At 39.6% G+C, this 21665-nt stretch overlaps 1 protein-coding gene across 2 annotated transcripts in view; it reads right to left on the bottom strand.

Moving 5' to 3' along the window:
• The window catches only part of VCL (vinculin), a 138161-nt gene that overhangs the window by 88920 nt on the left and 27576 nt on the right, over nt 1–21665 (bottom strand). For both annotated transcript variants that reach the window (XM_007520349.3, XM_007520350.3), the window contains exon 2: nt 234–304. In XM_007520349.3, coding sequence (XP_007520411.1) covers nt 234–304 — 71 coding nt within the window. The remainder of the gene's footprint in view (nt 1–233; nt 305–21665) is intronic.

Genomic DNA, 21665 nt, shown 5'->3' on the forward strand with positions numbered 1-21665 from the left:
AAGAACACAGAAGTCATGGTTCCAGTAAATATCATTATGTTAAAACGCCTAACAACAAATAAAAACACAGTATGAAACCTGAGTGTTCAAAGATGAAAAGTTGAAATTTCAGTTAAATATATTTATGGGGGGGTGGGGAGCAGGAACTTAAGTTGCCTCTGGAGTCTGTTATTTTTCTTTCCTAACAAAAGAATGGTTCTGCTCAGCAACAGAAGAATGTTGTAACTACTTACTTAATGAATGCAGGTGGCATGTCTCTCTTCAAAATCTGATCTTCAGTGGTTTGAACAGTTTCTTTTCCAACCTATGGGAGAAAAGATTCACAATTCAAATATAAATTCTCGGATTCATAAGAATGGCTCTTTTGTCTTTATTATTTTTAATTGAGGAGATATTGTTCACACCTCACTATCAAAGTGCCATTTCCCTCTACTACAGGGCACTGGACTCCCAGCCTTCATTCAACCCCTGCCATAAAAACCATTTTTAAACACACATTTTCAGAAATATACATTTCAGAATAATTAGTTTTAAGATATCATTGAGCACAGTGAGGAGGAAAAAAAAGAGAGAAATTTACTATTGAGACCATATGTGTGTATATAAGCACTGACAACTCCTGTTTCTACAGAGGACATGGAGTACATGAGTCAATTTAGGTTGGCTTAAATATCTAAACAGAACAAAATAGATATTACTGGAAAGAAGAATACTTATTTGAAGCAACTATGACTCTGACATTAAAAACAAAGCATACGAAATGTTTGATTACTTCACTAGTAATCAAGTACATTTGAGCTAAAATAAAATGATTTTTCTAATTACAGAACTTAAAGACATAGTATACAACAGACACAAAATATTTCTATAGAAATAGATCTCTGCATGTACAGAAATAATATATACCTCTGAATGTTTCAATGAAATAGATATAACCTGCAGGTAGCAATGTAAACTTGCTTATTATGCTCTTGGAAGACTGCTAATTTGTATTTTTAAAAAGTCACAACTAGGAATTCTACTTATAAGAATATACATACTTTATAAGCAATAATACTAAAGGTGGTAGTAACAGTTTTCACAAAAATATTCACAATCATGCTAGCTATAAAAACTAAACCATTTTAAAATAACAATAGGGAGCAACTTAGTAAATTAAGATATATCTTATTGAGTATTATGAGGGCATTAAAACCATGGCTATAGAGACTTGGCTTGATAAGAAAATGTTTATATTACACTCCATTTAAAAGAAGGAATAAAAGGCTGAGGAGACAGGGTAATGGTTATGCAAAAAACTTTTCTGCCTGAAGCGCCAGGTTCCCAGGTTCAGTCCCCAGCACCACCATAAGCCAAAGCTGAGCAGTGCTCTGGTGTTTCTCTCTGTGTCTTTCTCTCTGTATCTCTCTGATTAAAATAAAATAAACAAAATATCTTTAAAAAATAAATAAAGAGAGAAATAAATACACTATGAGTACAAGAAAAGCCATTATAATAAGGCAAAAGACTGAAAAAATATAAAACAAAATATTTACACTAGTTATATCAGTGCTTGAGAAATTCTGAGTTAACTTATATTAATATTTTCTAATTTTCTGAAATGTGAATATTTAATTTTTAATTTAAAATGTACACTATATTCTACATTTTATAATTTTTTTAAATTTTTGGATAGAAAGAGAAACTTAGAGAGAAGTAGGATATAGGTAGGGAGAGATATATATACCTGCAGCACTGCTTCACTGATCGTGAAACATTCCAGTTGACAGTGAAGACTAGAGACTTGAACCTGGGTCCTTGTGCATTGCAACATGCGCACTCTACTAGGTGCACCACAGCCTAGCCTCCTTAGAAATAATCTTAAAATGGAGGTCAGGAGGTGGCACACCTGGTTAAGCACACACATTACAGTGTACAAGGATCCAGGTTCAAGGTCCTGGTCCCCATCTGCAGGGGGGAAGTCTCACGAATAGTGAAGCAGAACTGCAGGTGTTTCTCCCCCTCCCTTCTCAACTTCTGTCTATCCAAAATAAATAGATAAAAATATTGGGAGTTGGGCTGTAGCGCAGCGGGTTAAGCGCAGGTGGCGCAAAGCACAAGGACCGGCATAAGGATCCCGGTTCGAACCCCGGCTCCCCACCTGCAGGGGAGTCGCTTCACAGGTGGTGAAGCAGATCTGCAGGTGTCTGTCTTTCTCTCCTCCTCTCTGTCTTCCCCATCTCTCTCCATTTCTCTCTGTCCTATGCAACAATGACAACAACAATAATAACTACAACAATAAAACAACAAGGGCAACAAAAGGGAATAAATAAATAAAATAAATATTAAAAAAAGAAAAAATATTAAAAATAAAATTAAAAATTAATAATATTAAAATGTAATTTTGTGTTAAGTAGGTACAGTTACATCACACCCAACAATTTTAGTAGTTACCTTTTATTTCTGTCTTCTGAACAATAATAGATAAAAATTAAAGTCACTGAAAAAGAGTTAAGATATAAAGCAGAACAAATTGTTGACTAATTATGAACCTAAAGGCAAGACTATTGCAGATGAAGATTTGGGGTCTGTTTTGGAAAAAGCTAGTAGGTCTATTTTAGGTATATTCCAAGGGGCCCATGACTTTACTAGTTTTTGCTACCATGATGCCAACCAGACTTCCCTGGGCAGACGGCCCCACTAATGTGTCCCGGAGCCCCTCCTCCCCACATCCCTGTCCCACTAGGGAAAGAGAGAGACAGGCTGGGAGTATGGATCGACCTGTCAACGCCCATGTTCATCGGAAAAGCAATTATAGAAGCCAGACCTTCCACCTTCTGCACCCCATAATGACCTTGGGTCCATATTCCCAGAGAGATAAAGGACAGGGAAGCTTTCACGGGAGGGGATTGGATACGGAGTTCTGGTGGTGGGAACTATGTGGAAATCTACCCCTCTTATTATGGTCTTGTCAATATGTCCATCTTATAAATAAAAATGTTAAAAAGAAGAGAAAAGAAAAGAGTAAAATAAAAAATAAAATAAAGCCACCTACAAAAAAAAAAATTTAAAGTCACACTAGCCACACAATGTATATACATGCACCTGTTTGATTCATATGCAAGTGGTACACATACACACTTTTTTCAAAAAGTTTCCTTATAAAAAGCTTAGATGCCAGTTTCTTTCACTGTAACATATATTTAAAAGTACTTAGAAGACATAAATTTTAATATCATGAACTGAAATTAACCTCTTTATCAAAATAAATCTACCTCACACTATTAAATCATATATATGTATATATAATCTTTTATACAGAAATCAGTACATCTTTAGAGCCCAAGGTGGAAATTATCTCCATGCTACTGTTTAGTCATTTAACTTCTGATTGAATTTAACGACAATCAAGATAGAAAAACCTTCAAATGCACAGTAACTCAGCAATAAATAAATAACACAATAGACTACTCTGAGAGAATACAAGTCATGCATAAGCTAATTAATACAAATTTTTTTCTTTCAAGTCAATGCACAAAAAAGTAAAAGCAACACACATATACCACTGTGTAACAGTCAGAGCTTTTATAGACAATAGGCTGTCTGTATCACAATGAAAGCCTTTCAAACCAGCAGCTGATTTTCTAGAGTTTCTCAGATCAAAAAATGACAGACTATTTCCAAAAGTATTGTTCACTGTATTTTCCAAGTAAAATCAACCATTCAAAAAGCTGTGCACTATGATTTCATGAAGTAAAAGGGTGAAGTTCAGCAACAAAGTCACTAATTCATACTGAGTATGAAGGGCCTAAAAGAATATTCACACTTAGACACATGGAGATTCCTTTTATATACATGCATCTGCATATATGTATATATTACGAAAGAGAGATAGGGCAAACAGACATCAAAGAGAGAAGGGGAGGAGCTCTTATATCTCCTTTAGAAAGCATTAAGTTATTCAGTGTCATTAAGCATTTATTTATTTATTTATTTATTTATTTTTGCCACCAGGGTTATTGCTGGGGCTCGGTGCTGGCACTATGAATCTGCTGCTCCTGGAGGCCATTTTTTTCCAGTTTTTTTAGTGGACAGGACAGAGAGAAATTGAGAGGGGGAGACAGAGGGAGAGAGAAGGATAGATGCCTGCAGACCTGCTTCACTGCCTGTGAAGCTACCTGCAGGTGGGGAGCCGGGAGCTCAAACTATATCTTTGCACTTTGTACTATGTGCACTTAACCTGGTGCACCACCACCCGGCCCCCTCATTAGACATTTATTGAGCACAACTATATGCACAAATCTTTTTTCCAGGTTCTGAGGATAAAGTGAGAATAAAAATAAGTTTCCTGCTTTTATGGAACTTCATTCTAGTAGGAGTAAACAGAGTACAAATAAATAAATTAACAAGGTAATTCCAGATAATGTTAATAGTGGTTCTTTAAAAGCACAAGGACCGGCGTAAGGACCCCGGTTCGAGCCCCTGACTCCCCACCGGCAGGGGAGTCACTTCACAGGTGGTGAAGCAGGTCTGCAGGTGTCTATCTTTCTCCCTGTCTCTACCTCCCTCCCCCATTTCTCTCTGTCCTATCCAACAACAATGACATCAATAACAACAACAATCACTACAACAATAAAACAACAAGGGCAAAAAAAGGAAATAAATAAATATTTTTTTAAATAGTGGTGCTTTAGATTAATTAACAAAAGTGAAAGACAAAGATAGAGTTCTCATAATTCCACTCTGCCGCATGGCTAACTTCTCCCACTATTAACACTCCCTCCTAGAGTGGTATTCATGACAATTGCTAAACCTACATCAACACATCATAAGCATCCAAAGCTGAGAGTTTACAGTTCACTCTGTGTTGTACAACATTCTGTGCGTCCATCATTATAGAATCATACAGAGTATTGCCCTATCTTTCCCTACTCCCAAATCTTTTGTTAACCACGGATCTTTTCTCTGCTTTCATAGTTTTGCCTTTTCCTTAATGTTATGCCATTGGATTTAAATAGTAGGCAGTCTTCGAGATCAATTTCTTCCTTTCTTTCTCACTCTTTCTTTCCTTCTTTCTTGCCACCCAGGTTATCACTGGAACCCAGTGCCTACACTATAAATCCACCCCTCCTAGTGGCCATGTTTCCCTTTCTTTTATTTTGATAGAGCAGAAAGAAACTGAGAGGGGAGGAAGAAATAGAAAGGGAGAAAGAAGCTTGCAGCCCTGCTTCACAGCTGGTAGCGCTTTCCCCCTGCAGATGCGGACCGGGGGCTTGAGGCTGGGTCCTTTAGTATGGGAATGTGTATGCTCAACTGGGTGCATCACTGCCTGGCTCCTCAAGGTCAGTTGCTCTCAATTATTATTTTTTTTAATTTAGCACAGGATTATTGCTGAGACTTGGTGCCTGCACAACAAATCTACTGCTTCTAGTGGCCATATTCTTCCCATTTTTCTTTCTGATAGAAAAAAATTGAGAGGGAAAGGGAGAACAAAGAGGGTGAGAGAAACCAACAGCACTGCTTTACCATTCATGAAACTTGCCCCCTGTTTGGGGACCAGGAGTTTGAACTTGGGTCCTTGCTAGTGGTAATGTATGCACTCTACTGTGTGCAATACTCCCTGGCCCCTCAATTAACTTTAATTGCCACATGTGGCTAGTGGCTTCCATGTCGGACAGCTCAGGTTTTATGTCTAATTCACACTTTGCGTTGCTGCTAAAATAACTTTCATTTTTGCCTTTACTACATAGTTTCTTCAAAGAAGGGACCTTGACACTGATAAGACAGAAATTTCCAAATAGAGAAGAAAAGATCAGACAGCTAGGAAGAGAGAAAAACACAGGCAAAAGTTCAGTTGTATCTCAGGACTTAGCTGAAAGACAAGCAAAACTGGCTGGTATGGCATCAAGGAAAGGAAAAGAGGCTGAAAAGGAAAGCTCAGGTCAGCCTGGGAAAGGATCTGTATGCCAAGTGAAGGCATATAGGACCATGTAACATAACTTGCTCACTTATTGCTGCCATTCTTTGTTCTACATTCTACCCATTTCTATCACTAAAGCATCAAGTCAAGAACGCACAAAGAAGTCAGTTTCTAAAGAGAAATTTCTAGAAAGCATCTTCTACTTGTGAACAACTGACAAAGTCTACCTAGAAGAGCCAATGACAAAGTCTCAGGTTTTTAAACCATCAACCAGATGACAGGAAATGCGCTTCTCCTTCCCTCCCACCTCCCTCCCCTATCAAAACAGAAGGTTTCTACAGTACCCATTCTTTCCAAATAAAAACAGAGTACAACAGTTAAGAAATGTTCTTTGTTGACTATAACAGAAACCTTCATAACTCTGCAGAAACCATTAGTCCTAAAGGTCACCCTTAGTATCAAATGAACAAGCATATGATTCCTAATACAGATGATAACTTTCAGACAAACAGATAAGTAATAATCTTAATAAAAACTTCTGAAACTTGTGCAGTACCAAGTCATCAAATATATAACTGGCTAAGTCATATTTTTATTTACATGCATGTTAAAAGCACATGCAAGAAACTCCTTTCCTATTGATATACCCAAAGGAAGCAAACCTACAAAGACATCTATGTACACTGATGTTCATATTAGCACTGTTTGTAATAGTCCGAAAGCAACTCAGACGCCCAATGACAGATAGTGGTATTGCACTAAAACAAAGGATTCTGGGAAAGGAGGTGAAGGGAAGGGTATGTGTGTGTGTGTGGGGGGGGGGCATTGCAGTCCTAGTGAATGATGGTGGAAAGGACTTAAGTTAGGGGTGACAATGTTTTGCAGACACTTATCATAGGTAGATGAGAAATTGCCTCCATGTGTCACCAACTGTACTGAAAACTATTAACTCCCCAATAAAATGAAAAGAAATTGTAAAAAAACAAATGCAAGGGAATTTGTGACTTGACTATTCCCAACTCAACTAATAAATCATTTAGAGGGAAAGAGACAGAGACACCTGAAGCCCTGCTTCACCACTTGTGAAGCTTTCCCCCTGCAGGTGACCACAGGCTTGAACCTGGGTCCTTGCGCACTGTAATGTCTGTGCTAAACCAGGTGTGCCACCTCCTGGCCCCCATGAAAGCTTCTAAGTAGCATTTTTTTTCCCCACACTATCAAGAATTGGAGAAGCTGGAGATCTAGCTCATCAGCCACCAAGTTGCAGTTGTTACCATGATGCCAACCTAGTCAGACAATCTTACCTGTGTGTCCTGGAACCCCACCTTTCCAGAGCCCTGCCCTACTAGGGAAAGACAGAAACAGGCTGGGAGTATGGTTTGACATTCCAATTCCCATGTCCAGCAGAGAATCAATTACAGAAGCCAGACCTTCCACCTTCTGCACCCCATTATGATCCTGGGTCCATACTACTAGAGGGATAAAGAAAGGGGAAACTTCCAATGGAGGGGATGAGGTACAGAACTCTGGTGGTAGGAGTTGTACCCCTCTTATCTTGTCAATCATTATTAATCAATTTTAAAAGTACAAATAAAATACAATAAATCATTTAATTTCTGAAATATTAACTACCATTGAATGCCCCCAAATATTTCCTTCTTTGTCAACAGCATGTTAGCCAAATTCATTTTAGTTTCTGATAAAGTAAATTCATGTTTATACTTTTTCTACTTGAAAAAGTATTTATTCAACAAGGGCAACAAGAGGAAAAATAAATAATAATAATAATAAATTTAAAAAGGAAAAGTATTTCCTACCTCAAATTGTTTTTGGAAACAAGACAGACATAAAATGATTAACAAATGAAATGTAAAAGTTCTCACTTCTTGTATATTTTATCTACATTGTGTATTATGATTGTAAGGTTCAATCAATTAGTAGATGTTTAATTAAATTTTTTTTTTTAACCTACCTATTTAGTGAGAAAAGTGTGAGTAAGACCAGAGCACTGTTGTGGTACATGTGGTGCTTGGAAAGAACCTGTGTCCTGATACATTCAAGACCTACATTCCACCTGCCGAGCCTGTTACATCCCCAGCCAGAAGATGCCTGGCTTAACCTAAAATAAATCTCTTGCTCTCCTGAAAACAAAATATCTGTATGTTAAAGTGTTGGGTTTTAAAAAATATTTATTTATTTATTCCCTATTGTTGTCATTGTTGTTTTTTTGTTGTAGTTTTTATTGATGTCGTTGTTTTTGGATAGGACAGAGAGAAATGGAGAGGAGGGGAAGACAGAAAGGGGGAGAGAAAGATAGACACCTGCAGCTTGTGAAGAGACTGCCCTGCAGGTGGGGAGCCAGGGGCTCGAAACAGGGATCCTTAAATCTGTCCTTGTGTCTGCGCCACGTGCGCTTAATCCACTGCGCTACCGCCTGACTCTTTTTTTTTTTTAGAATGACTAACAAATAGATCTGACTTACAATCTAAGTCCTGAGTAGATTTTTCAAACTCTATTTATTTATTTATTTGCCTCCAGGGTTATCGCCTACACCATTAATCCACTGCTCCTGCGACCATTTTTCAACTTTTTTGGAGAGGACACAGAGAAATTGAGGGGGGGAGGGAAGATAGAAAGGGGAAGAGAGAGAGAGAGACACCTGCAGACTGGCTTCATGTCTTGTGAGGTGACCTCCACCCCCTGCAGGTGGGGAGCTGGAAGCTTGAACAGGGATCCTTGCACTTCGCACTATCTGCACTTAACCCAGTGTGCCACCACTCAGCCCTTCAAACAGTATTTTTAAAACAACCTTTTCAAAGTATAGCAAATCCTCATTAGCATCAACAACAGGTTCTTGGAAACAAGAATTTAAGCAAAATGACTTATAGCAAAGCCACTGTTGATTGATATAAACAAGTCCCTAAGGCATATTTCTGGCTCACAAAATCATCACCAAACTTCTAAAAAACAAAAAACATCCAAGTCATTTCTAATTTTTTTTTAAAAATTTATATATTTATTTATTTTCCCTTTTGTTGCCCTTGTTTTTTATTACTGCTGTAGTTATTGTTGTTACTGATGTCGTCGTTGTTAGATAGGACAGAGAGAAATGGAGAGAGGAGGGGGAGTCAGAGGGGGGGAGAAAGACAGACACCTGCAGACCTGCTTCACCGCCTGTGAAGAAACTCCCCTACAGGTGGAGAGCCGGGGGCTCCAACCAGGATCGTTAGGCGGTCGGTCCCTGCACTTTGCACCACGTGCGCTTAACCCACTGAGCTACCTCCCACTCCCATCATTTCTAATTTTAAACAATCATTTGTATTCATTCATTTTACAACCCACTTCAGTCAGAGTGGTAGACGACCAGAGCCTATCCTAGCAGCTCAGAATAAAAAGCAGGAATCAGTCCTAGGTAGGGGCCCTTCCACTGCATGATACATGCACACTCACTCAGAGTGAGGCAATGCAGACATATCAAGTGAACTTAACAAATGGTGCACATCTCTGGAATGTGGGAAGAAACCAGAGTACCCAGAGACAGCCCACATAGACATGGAGAAAGTTTAAAATTCCACACGGACCATGAGTGTTCCCAATCATTCAGAAATCAATATTTTTATCACCAACAATATAGTGAAATATTGCACTAAACAATGTCATTTGAGAACCTACTGATTTTTTTTTATTTTATTTATTAATGAGAAACATAGGAGGAGAGAGAAAGAGCCAGATATCGCTCTGGTACATGTGCTGCCGGGGATTGAACTCAGGACCTCATACCTGAGAATCCGATGCTTTATCCACTGTGCCACCTCCCAGACCACTATTATCTGATTTTTAAGTCCACTATATTGCTTCAAAATTTAATTCCATTGTTGAAACTCAAATTTGTTGGTTCTAGTAGCTACTAAAATTACTTTTCATTTATTTTCTTCTTCAGCAAGTGGTCTCTAAGTCTTGAGGCCCAATTCCATTCAATTCAGTAAATGGGCAGTAAGTGCCAACTATGTGTCTTCTAGGTGGTGGGAAGAGAGTAAGAACTTTTTTAGACACATAAACTGAAATAATGAAAGAGTAAGAGGCTGGGGCATTTTTAGGCATTCTGACAGGAAGCCCTGTTTCTTTTGAAGAGCTCTTATTTTGTTAAATAGTGAATTTAAATATCTTTTGTTCAATATGTGACTTTAGTTCAAAATTCTAAGTGAGAGGTCTTTTGTCTTCTGCTGTCGTTACTCTTCCTGCTGTTGCTACTCCTTTTATCATAATCTACTTGATTTGGTTCAGTAATGTAGGGAAATTTTGGATTTTTGCCAGCGGAAAAGAGTTTGGCTCTTCTGGCTGGCCCAAGTCACTAGCCAGACTAAAATGTGTCTCTTAGCTTGACTAAGCATCAGAAACCACAAAGACTAAACACAACAAGGGAAGATTAGTGTTGCTGATTTATATAGTACAAAGAAGCAACTACAGAGCATTATATTGAAAAAGAGGTAGAAAATTGTAATCAGTGGGAGTTCTGCATTTTTGTTGTCACTGGGGCTTCATTGCTCCAGGAGAGAGACAAGAGGCAAAGACAGGGAGAAAACAAAAAACAAAAAACCCCACAGCACCAAAGCTTCCTCCAATGCCGTGGGGGCCTGGACTCAAACCTGGGTCACATGCATTGCAAAGCAGTGCAGGATCCAAGTGAGCTACTTTGGCAGCCCTCAACAGAAGGTCTTAATGTAGATAAACAAGAAACAGGGCAGGGATAGATAGATAGATAGCATAATGGTTATGCAGACTCTCATGCCTGAGGCTCCAAAGTCCCAGGTTCAATCCCTCACACCACCATAAACCAGAGCTGAGTAGTGCTCTGGTAAAATAAACAAATAAATAAATATTTAAAAAAGAAACTAGAGAAAGTGTAGCCCTCATTTACAGTTAAAGGTACAATGGTGTATGTACCTCTAAGCTACTATGATCAAATGACTATGACCAGATAAGGGACTGTGTACCCATCTGCTCCGAAGTTGACTCAGATCAGTGTTTCCTATGGTATATAGTGACACACAGTGGTGTCCAGTGCCACATCTGAGCCATACAAGAAGAAAGACAATGTAAATAAGCCACCATCAACAACACTTCTGATTGTTTTCCTGTAGTGGTGACAAACTTGTGACCTAACTACTCTTTCGCTGGTACCTTTTGTATAATTCACAGATGATACACTAGAGTCAGTTGTTGAGAAAACATTAGGTTTGCATCACTAAGTTTGTGTTTCAATAAGAAAAATTCTGTAGCAAGAATAATCCAGAGAAAAGATTGAGTGGGGCAGGGAGATAGCACACCCAGTACAATGCATTTTACCATGAGCAGGATCCAGTTCTAGAACCTGATTACATCAGGCTCAACCTGACGCTGTTGACTGGCTACGGAAGAAGGGCAAACCATGTGGGAGCTCCACATCCAACAGCAAACTATGAATGGTGAAGTGCTGTAGCGTCTCTCGTCCTTTTCACTCTATCTCTCCCCCTCTCTGTTTTTCACCCATTGTGGTGGGGGGGGGGGGAGTATGCTGGAAGGGGTGGAATGCAGGCAAGAAGTCCCATCAGGAATATGGAACTACAGGCGGAGATTGAGGGGACACTCTAGTATTATGCCCACGTCCCTAACTCAACTGTCTGGATAAAACAGATACTATAAAAAGACAGAGATCTGAGAGGGAATTAGTACCTATGGAATGTTCAGAAGGACACTGGAAAATCTGCAATGAGCAAGTGAATAGCTGGTTACTCAGTTTACATGTGTAGACTGAAGATACTGATTCAAAAATAACAGTCAGTGGTTTTAAAAGCTAAGGACCAAAACAGATGGCAAAAGAGCAAACTGGTGAAAAGAGAAGAAAATGTCTGAGAGTGGGGCAAGAAGATAGAGCTTTATCATGAAAGTCAAAGTAGCAGAGAAGTTCAAGAATGTGTCACCTGCTAAAGAGAGAATAATGATTTCTTTTTTAAAAAAAATTTCTTTATTGGGGAATTAATGTTTTAAATACAGTAAATACAATAGTTTGTACATGCATAATATTTCTCAGTTTTCCATATAACAATACAACCCCCACTGGGTCCTCTGTCATCCTTTGATTTCTTTTTTTTTTTAATTTTTTTAAATATTTATTTTATTTATTTATTCCCTTTTGTTGCCCTTGTTGTTTTATTGTTGTAGTTATTATTGTTGTTGTCATTGTTGGATAGGACAGAGAGAAATGGAGAGAGGAGGGGAAGACAGAGAGGAGGAGAGAAAGATAGACACCTGCAGACCTGCTTCACCGCCTGTGAAGCGACTCCCCTGCAGGTGGGGAGCCGGGGTTCAAACCGGGATCCTTATGCCGGTCCTTGTGCTTTGTGCCACCTGCGCTTAACCCGCTGCGCTACAGCCCGACTCCCTTCTTCTTTTTTTTTTTTAATATTTATTTATTTATTCCCTTTTGTTGCCCTTGTTTTATTGTTGTAGTTATTATTGATGTCCTTGTTGTTGGATAGGACAGAGAGAAATAGAGAGAGGAGGGGAAGACACGGGGAGAGAAAGGCAGACACCTGTAGACCTGCTTCACCTCCTGTGAAGCAACTCCCCTGTAGGTGGGGAGCCGGGGGCTCGAACAGGAATCCTTATTCCAATCCTTGCACTTTGGGCCACGTGCACTTAACCTGCTGTGCTGCCGCCCGACTCTCTGATTTCTTTTATTTTTAAAAGATTTTTAAAAAATATTTATTTATTCCCTTAGTTACCCTTTTTTTAATTGTTGTAGTTATTATTGCTGTTGTTACTGATGTTATTGTTGTTAGATAGGACAGAGAAATGGAGAGAGGTGGGGAAGACAGAGACGGGGAGAGAAAGATAAACACCTGCAGACCTGCTTTACTGCCTGGGAAGCGACTCCCCTGCAGGTGGGGAGCCAGGGGCTCGAACGGGATCCTCAAGTAGAACCTTGCACTTAACCCGCTGTGCTACCACCCGACTCCCAGCAGTTACTTATTCTAACCCAAGTGTGTGTCAATTAAGACTAGATAAATGTTAGCAGAACAGTCTTGCTCACCAGATCTCTATTTATGAAGATATTGTGGGCAGGCTTCCAATTTGCTAATACTTCACTCTCTCTCTTTCAACTTGGATTTCTGTAGACTAAACACATACTTACACTTGTACTCTGCACGGTCAATACTTTAGTAATAAAATGGGTCACCAGCACAAGAAACTTTGCTTAACACTCTGTAAATAAATAAATAAATAAATATAAATTATGCTTCTTCCATTTCACAGTGAATTTCAGAGTGAAAAAATCATTTGGTAATCTACTCTAAATTCTTCATTTTAGAAAAGAGGCTCAGTGAGGGCCGGGTGGTAGCACACTTGGTTGAGTGCACATATTACCACAGACAAGAAGGAAGAAGGAAGCTTCATGAACAGTGAAGCAGGTCTTCAGGTATCTCTCTCTCTACCTCCCTCTCCCATCTCAATTTCTCTCTATTCTATCAATTAAAAAATAGATGAAAGAGAGAGCAAGGAGAAGAAATGGCCACTAGGAGCAGTGGATTCATAGTGCTAGCATGGAGCCTCAGCAATAACGCTAGCGGCAATTAAAAAAAAAAAAAAGGCTCAGAAAAATTGTTTCTCTAAGAAAACTGAATTGCTTGATTTGCACCCAAGCAACTTGGCTCCAGTTCCTGTATTTTAAGGGGCACTCTCCAGCTTGGAAGCAAGATATTATTATCATGTGATAATGTTGTCAAGTGACAAAGATTATTCATTGGAACATATCCCACTTTGCTATATTATCACATTCCGTTTCCATTTCTTGGGAGATATCATACCACTCTTTCATACTGAAGGCCCTGAGATATAGATTCAATGCTTAGCACTACCACATGCTAGAGCTGAGAAGTGCTCTAATTCTTTCTCTCTCTTTCTCATAAGTGACTGAAATATTACTAAAACTGGAACTCAATATTGCACATTTCATAAATAATAGTGGGGAGAAAAAGATGGCAGCATAATCTGACAAAATTCTTTAGTAGATGCTTCAAGTAGAGAACAAATTCCTGGGGCTGGGTGGTGGTGCACCTGGTTGATGCACATATTACAATGCGCAAGGACCCAGGTTCGAGTCCCCAGTCCCCACCTGCAGGGGGAAAGCTTCACGAGTGGTGAAGCAGTGCTGCATGTGTCTCCCTGTCTCTCTTTCTCTCTATACCCCCTTGATTTCTGACTGTCTCTATCCAATAAATAAATAAAGATAATAAAAATTTAAAAAGAGAGAGCAAATTCCTTAGATATAGAGTCTACACTGTTTTATTTCTTACAGAAGTAAAACAATGACAGACCAAAAGCAAGCATCAAAAAGATAAGTTCCAACTGAAATCAGTAAAATTATTAAGAAAAATAACTAGCAAAATTTTTTAACATTTAATTCTAACACTTTTGTATCTGCCCACATACTTTTTCAATTACTTTATTCTAAGCCTTTCTATTCCTGATCAATTAATTCAGGAAACCAGTGTGTGTATACCTAAAATACTTCATGAATCCCAGGTTAGAGTCCACCCCGCCACCATACTAAAAGAACCTTTGGAGTTAGAATCTTTCCCTCCGTCTCTGTGTTTCTATCTGGAAAAGTTGGCAGTAAAGTCCCAGTGATGAACAAAAACAATGACAATAATACTCTATGGCTCTAGTGAGGTGACTATCTGGTCTTCCACAGATCATAAAACAATATGGGGAAGGCAATTAAGTATTGCTAAGGGAAATTAGGTTGACACTACCACCTGTTCTGTATGTTTCATACATTATAAAACATATGGGAGGGGGGCCTGGTGGTAGCGGAGTGGGTTATGTGCACATGGCACAAAGCACAAGGACTGGTGTAAGGATCCTGGTTCAAACCCCCAGCACCCCACCTGCAGGGGGGGGTCGCCTCACAAGCGGTGAAGCAGGTTTGCAGGTGTCTTTCCCTCCCCTCTCTCTCTCTGTCCTATCCAACAACAGCAGCAATAACAACAATGGGGAAAAAAAGATGGCCTCCAGGAGCAGCGGATTCATAGTGCAGGCATGGAGTCTCAGTGATAACCCTGGAGGCAAAAAAAAAAAAAAACACATATAGAAGGGCTGGCAAAATAACTCACTTGAATAATGTGCTAGTTTGCCATGTGCATGACCCAGGTTCAGTGAACACCAACTGCATTAAAGAAAGGTCTTTTTTTCACTCTCTCTGCATATATACATATACATATGCTTTGTACACCACTCAAAGTATTATCAAATGAGTGTAGGAAGTCTCTGCATTATAAATACTTAGTCCCTTAAAGTACCCTAGACATTCTATTAGCATCAGGTCTTCACTTGCCCCCTTCCTCTGCCCACTAACCAAATCTGCTTTTCTCAGATGCTATAATTTCAGTGTTTTAAATACTGTTAAAATTCTGTTTCAGTAACAAACACATTTTTTCTTGAGTTTTAGCTCACAAGTAATTTCAGTGTTTTATTTTTTATTTTTTTTAAATATTTATTTTATTTATTCCCTTTTGTTGCCCTTGTTGTTTTATTGTTGTAGTTATTATTGTTGTTGTTGTTGTTGGATAGGACAGAGAGAAATGGAGAGAGATGGGGAAGACAGAGAGGAGGAGAGAAAGACAGACACCTGCAGACCTGCTTCACCGCCTGTGAAGCGACTCCCCTGCAGGTGGGGAGCTGGGGTTCAAACCGGGATCCTTATGCCAGTCCTTGTGCTTTGCGCCACCTGCAATTAACCCGCTGCGCTACAGCCCGACTCCCAATTTCAGTGTTTTAAATACTGTTAAAGTTCTGTTTCAAACACATTTTTTCTTGAGTTTTAGCTCACAAGTGTGCAGAGCTCCAAAGTAGCCTTGGAAGATAAGCAAAAGCTACATTGTCCCTGTGGAAAAATAACCCTAAATCAATTCATAAATTAATTTTAAAACATAATTTTTATGTTCAGAAAACTTTCTTTCCCCTCCTACCCATCCACCCACCCACCTCCATTCTTGGAAGATAACATATAGTGGGGAAATAATTAGGCCTTTGGAATGAATCACACTTTGCTCTATTACTAGCTCTGTATCCTTGGGCGAGTAACTTAATCACTTAGAGCCCCAGTGTCTTTATCATCAAATGGTAAAAGAAAAATCTCTCTCAGGGTTAAAGAATGGAATAAATCTGTGAAGCACCTAGAACAGAACCTAGAAGATAGCAAGTTTAAGTAAACAACAGTCCAATTGTCTTTCCCTCTGCTTTTGACAGTACTCATTTGTGACTGTTATTTTCTTTAAAAATTTTTTTTCTGGACAGGCGAGACAGTGTTTATTTCAGGGTAGTATCTTGGGCTGAGGGAACACCTTCCAGCCCTCCAGTTGCTCCATCTTCACCAGCACCATCAGTCATTCCCACATATGCACAGCCCAGTAGCTGCTAGTACCTAGCCCCCAGGATAAGGCTTGGCTGACAAGAGGTCAATTTTTGTTTTGTTTTGTTATTGAATATGTACTAGATAAGTCAGGAATTATTTTTTTAATTTTAACCAGAGCACAGTTCAGCTCTGGTTTATGGGGGAGGGCATTGAAACTGTGACTTTGGAGCCACAGGCATGAGCGTCTGTTTGCATAAACATTATGCTATCTACCCTCTGCCCAGATAAGTCAGGAGTTTTGTTTTTTTTTTTTTTTGCTATCGTTGTTGGATAGGACAGAGAAAAATCAAGAGAGATGGGGAAGACAGGGAGAAAGACACCTGCAGACCTGCTTCACCACCTGTGAAGTGACCCCACTACAAGTGGGGAGCCGGGGGCTCGAACCAGGATCCTTATGCTGGTCCTTGCACTTTGCGCCATGTACACTTAACCCGCTGTGCCACCGCCAGGCCCCCAAATCAGGAATTCTTCATTTTTGTTTTTTACCAGAGTACTTACCAGCCCTAATTTATGGTGGGAAGGGAGGGCAGGAGGATTGAACCAGGAATTTCAGAGCCTTAGGCATGAAAGTTTCTTTGCATAACCATTAAGCTATCCACCCTGTTCCAAATCAGGAATTGTTTAGATTAAACTCACTAAATCCTTGAAAGAACCCTGGAGGTAGATATCATTACTACCTCACTTTATAGCTGAAAAACAAACACAGGAACAAACAGAGGAATTGATTTGCCTAAATTCATTTGAATAATGTTAACTTTAACACATTCAGTGTCTAATCCCAAAGCACCATACTGCTTTAAAAAAAAAAAAAGTAAAGGAATTCAAATCTGTCTAAAGTTTTCTACTTTAGAAAATTGCATGATTCAGTAACTCCATGATCTACCAGATGGCAAGAAGGACAAGCAAAGCATCATGTTCACAGTGGGAAACTATAAACCATCAAGATGCAGTTTTCCTTCCCAAAAGTTAGCTTTCCACAGTTACTTTCCATCATGGCTCACATTGGGTTTCCGTCACTTCAGTTCCTTAGCTGTTACTTACTTAGCAATGAGTAACTGAGTTAACCTGGCAACAGTCACTTTTTTAAAATGAACCAGCAATTACTTTATTATTACAGGTGTGGTTAAAACTTGAAATAGCAGCCCAATAGCAAAGGCTTTAAATGTCTTTATTAAGGTGTAGAAGCCACCCTGCTCCAATATTATTTGGCCATCTTTACAGTATAGAAATTCAATTAGACTCTGGGCTATAATAGGTACTCTAACCCATGAAACTAGTGCCATAATCAAAACTGCACTATACCTTAACTCAAGTTAAAAACACATTTCTCGGCCAGCTATTGGCGCAACTGGTTGAGAGCACTAGGACCCAGGATCAAGCCTCTCATCCCCATCTGCAGGGTAAAGCTTCACGAGTGGTGAAGCAGTGTTGTAGGTGTCTCTCTGTCTCTCTCTCTCTATATATATATTTATTACCCCTTTCCCTCTGGCATTCTGGCTGTCTCTATCCAATAAATAAATAGAGAATAAAAAATTTAAAAAAACATATTTCTGGGGCCAGACAGTGGCACATCTGGTTGAGCAAACATGTTACAATGTGTAAGGACCTGGGTTTGAGCCCCTAGTGCCCACCTGCAAGGGGAAATCTTTGTGAGTGGCAAAGTAGTGCTGCAGGTGTCTCTCTCTGTTTCTCCCCCCCCCCATTCCCTCTTGATTTCTGGCTGTCTTTATCCAATAAATAAAGATAATTTTAAAAAAAAAAAAAAAAACACATTTCTTACAGACAGACAAAACTGGATAGTAAATGTTTTGTAATAATGATGTGTCAGATGGTTAAAGCCACCAGTTAAAATGCTTGTAGAAGGGGATAGGAGATGGCTCACCTGACAGAGCACACATTTTACCGTCCATGTGGATCTGTGCTCAAGCACCCGGCCACCAAAGGGAGCACTATGCAAAGAGGAAGAAGCTTCACAAGTAGTGAGTGAAGCAGTGTTGTGGTGTCACTCTTTTGCTTTTCTCTATCTCTCTCTGCCTTTCACTCTCTATCTGAGGGTGTGGTTGTCGGGAATCAACCAGTAGTGATGCAGACACAAAGCCCCAGTGAAACCATGGCAGCAAGGTTAAAAAAAAAAAAAAAAAAGGAAAAATGCTTGTAGAAAAAATAGTTTTATGGCTCTTAAACTAACCAAAGTTTTACTTATTATTTTCCTTAATATCTTCATCTTTCTTCTTCTTCTTCTTCTTCTTCTTCTTCTTCTTCTTCTTCTTCTTCTTCTTCTTCTTCTTCTTCCTTTTCTCCTTCTCCTCTTCCACCTCCTTCTCCTGTTTCTTTTTCTCCTTTTTGTTTTGTCACCAGGGATTTCACTGGGATTTGTGTCTGCATGGCTCTACTGCTCCCAAATTATATTATAGTTAAATTAAGTCCAATTAAGATTTTACACTGCAAAGGTGAGTGAATAATATTGGAGCAAGTTGAGGAGAGATAGAGAGAGGAGAGACACCACAGCACTACTCTACCACTCGCGAAGTTTCTTCTAGACAGATACTACCATGTGGTAGCCAGTGGCTGAATCTCCTGCCCTCATCCTTAGTAAAGTGTGCGCTCTGCCAGGTGACCTATCGCTAGGCCTCAGGGCTTTTATCTTTCTTCTCAACTACTAACAAACATAATCTAGTGTGATTACACTGGGTGAGCATAACTTCAGTTCAAAACCTGCTGAAAAGTGAAATAAGAGAACAGCTGTAATACATCTAGGCAAAACTTGCCAAGATATAAAGGTAGAAGAAGGCAGGGGGAAAGTACTGTCAAACACCCCCAGCCCCCAGCAACACTATTTGTGTTTATGCCTCTTGCTGACTGCATTTCATCACTGCTTATCAACTGAAATTAGATTAGATATAGACAGCCTCTTGTCTATATCAGGAGATAGATTTTACAGAAATATAATACTAAATGTCTCTCTCTCTCTCCCTCTTTTATTGCCACCAGGGTTATTGTTGGCATTCAGTGCCTACAGAACAAATCCACTACTTCTGGTGGCCATTTTGTTCTTCCTTTCTTTTTTCCCCCTCTTTATTGGGGGATTAATGTTTTACAGTCGACAATAAATACAATAGTTTGTACATGTATAACATTTCTTAATTTTTCACGTAACAATACAACCATTGCACATTGTAATATAAGCGCTCAGCTGGGTGCACCACAGCCCAGCCCCTCATGTTTATTTCCTTTTACTTCATTTGCTTCCTGCACAAAATATCAATACTACCATTGAGATGCCGAACAGTTGGGCAGCGATAGCACAATGGTTATACAAGGAGATTCTCATGCCTGGGGCTCCTAAGTTCCAGGCTCAAACCCGCCCCTCCCCACCATAAGCCACAGCTAAGCAGTGTGCTGGTTAAAAAAAAAAAAAAAAAAAAAAAAAAAAAAAAAAGCTAAACGGTTGCCACAGACACTTAATAAGGTGTTTTTTTATGTTTTAAAGGAGTTTTATTAAATATCTTTAAATAAATAACTTGTTTTAATTCTGTTATCACAGATCATTATTCTCTATTGACAAAAGAAACAGATTTAGTATGAGAGAACTACACTATAATTAGAGCTAATTTATCTACCTTGCTTTTTCTTATTGTTGCTATTGCTTTTACTTTAATGTGATGCCACAAGTTGAACCCAGAGTCTCTTGCATGTGTTCCACCACTGAACCACCTCCTTGATTCTTTTTTTTTTTTTTTTTCAGTGAGAATGAAGAAATAGAGAGACAGCATGAGAAAAACAAAGAGCAGAGAGTTGGGTGGTAGTGTGTCGTTAAAGTTTGGGGCTCTAGCAGGCCGGGCTAGCTTCGCGGTGGTAGACAGAGACTCGAGGACACACGGCTGGGCAGAGAAACTTTATTCTCCAGCGGGCAAACATGTGCTCTCCTGTCTTTCTCCTCTGGCGGCAGAGAAAGACCCTTAAACTAATCACCACACAGATCCGTCCTGCATCCTTCTCCTCTCGTGGGCGCGCCAAGAACTCTGGCGCTACATAGCAAAGGGGGCAGGGAGAAAGAGGCTCGAAATTGGTTAGCAAGGGCCTAACCAATTCTCCTGGCGGGGGGAGAGCGAGACCAAACCAATGTGAAGCATACAACAGTAGTGCAGTGGGTTAAGCGCAGGTGACGCAAAGCGCAAGGACCAGCAAAAGGATCCCAGTTCGAGCCCCCGGCTCCCCACCGGCAGGGGAGTCGGTCGCTTCACAAGCGGTGAAGCAGGTCTGCAGGTGTCTATCTTTCTCTCCCCCTCTCTTCCTTTCCCCTCTCCATTTCTCTCTGTCCTATCCAACAACAATGACATCAATAACAACATCAATAACAACAAGAATAAAACAACAAGGGCAACAAAAGGGAATAAATATAAAAGAAAGAAAAAAGAAAGAGAAAGAGCAAAGCACTGCTCTACCACCCATGGAGTTCTCCCTGTTGCTGTCATGTGCTATTTTGCAGACAGAACCCAAAGCAGGTGCTCTATGAACCACCTCCATGGCCTCCTGAATAAAAGTATTAAAGGCAATGCCTTGCATGTGGTAAGGCTCAGACTCTATTAAGTGGGCTACTTCCTGGCCCCCAATACAATACTTTGACCTTTCTGTCCTTTGTTAATGTCAAGTTCACTTTTAAGGTCTTATTTTATAACAAAAATCTACATCTGCTTCAGTAATGGTAACCTTCCCAAATTACAAAGCTGGCCGGTGGTGGAGCACCTGGTTAAGTGCACATATTACCATGCACAATGTCCCAGGTTCAAGCCCCTAGTCCCCATCTTCAGGGGAAAATCTTCACAAGAGGTGAAGCTGTGCTACAGGTATCTCTTTGTCTCTGTCTCTGTCTCTGTCTCTCCTTCTCTACCTCCTCCTCTCAATTTTTCTCTGTTCTATCAAATAAAATAAACAAGTTTAGAAGAAGAAGTAGTAGCAGCAGCAGCAGTAGTAGGGGGAACATCCCAAAGTGAGAAAGCAACTTTCTACATAAATTTTTCTCTCCCTTTTATTTTTTTATTGGAGGATTAATGATTTCCAGTCAAGAGTAAAATACAGTAGTTTATACATATGTAACACCTCTCAGTTTTCCACATAACAATTCAACCCCTACTAGGTCCTCTGACATTATGTTCCAGGACCTGACATCTCCCTCCCCCCTGCACTTGAGTCTTTTACTTTGGTGCAATAACTTTCTACATATTAATCGTTAATTTACATATAAAAGGTTAAAATAATCATCACAATTAAATAAGTCTTCTTTGAGCATATCTAAGTTCTTTCCTTAGG

The sequence above is a fragment of the Erinaceus europaeus genome, chromosome 1 (genome assembly GCF_950295315.1).
Source record: "Erinaceus europaeus chromosome 1, mEriEur2.1, whole genome shotgun sequence".
In the NCBI taxonomy this organism is placed as follows: domain Eukaryota; kingdom Metazoa; phylum Chordata; class Mammalia; order Eulipotyphla; family Erinaceidae; genus Erinaceus; species Erinaceus europaeus.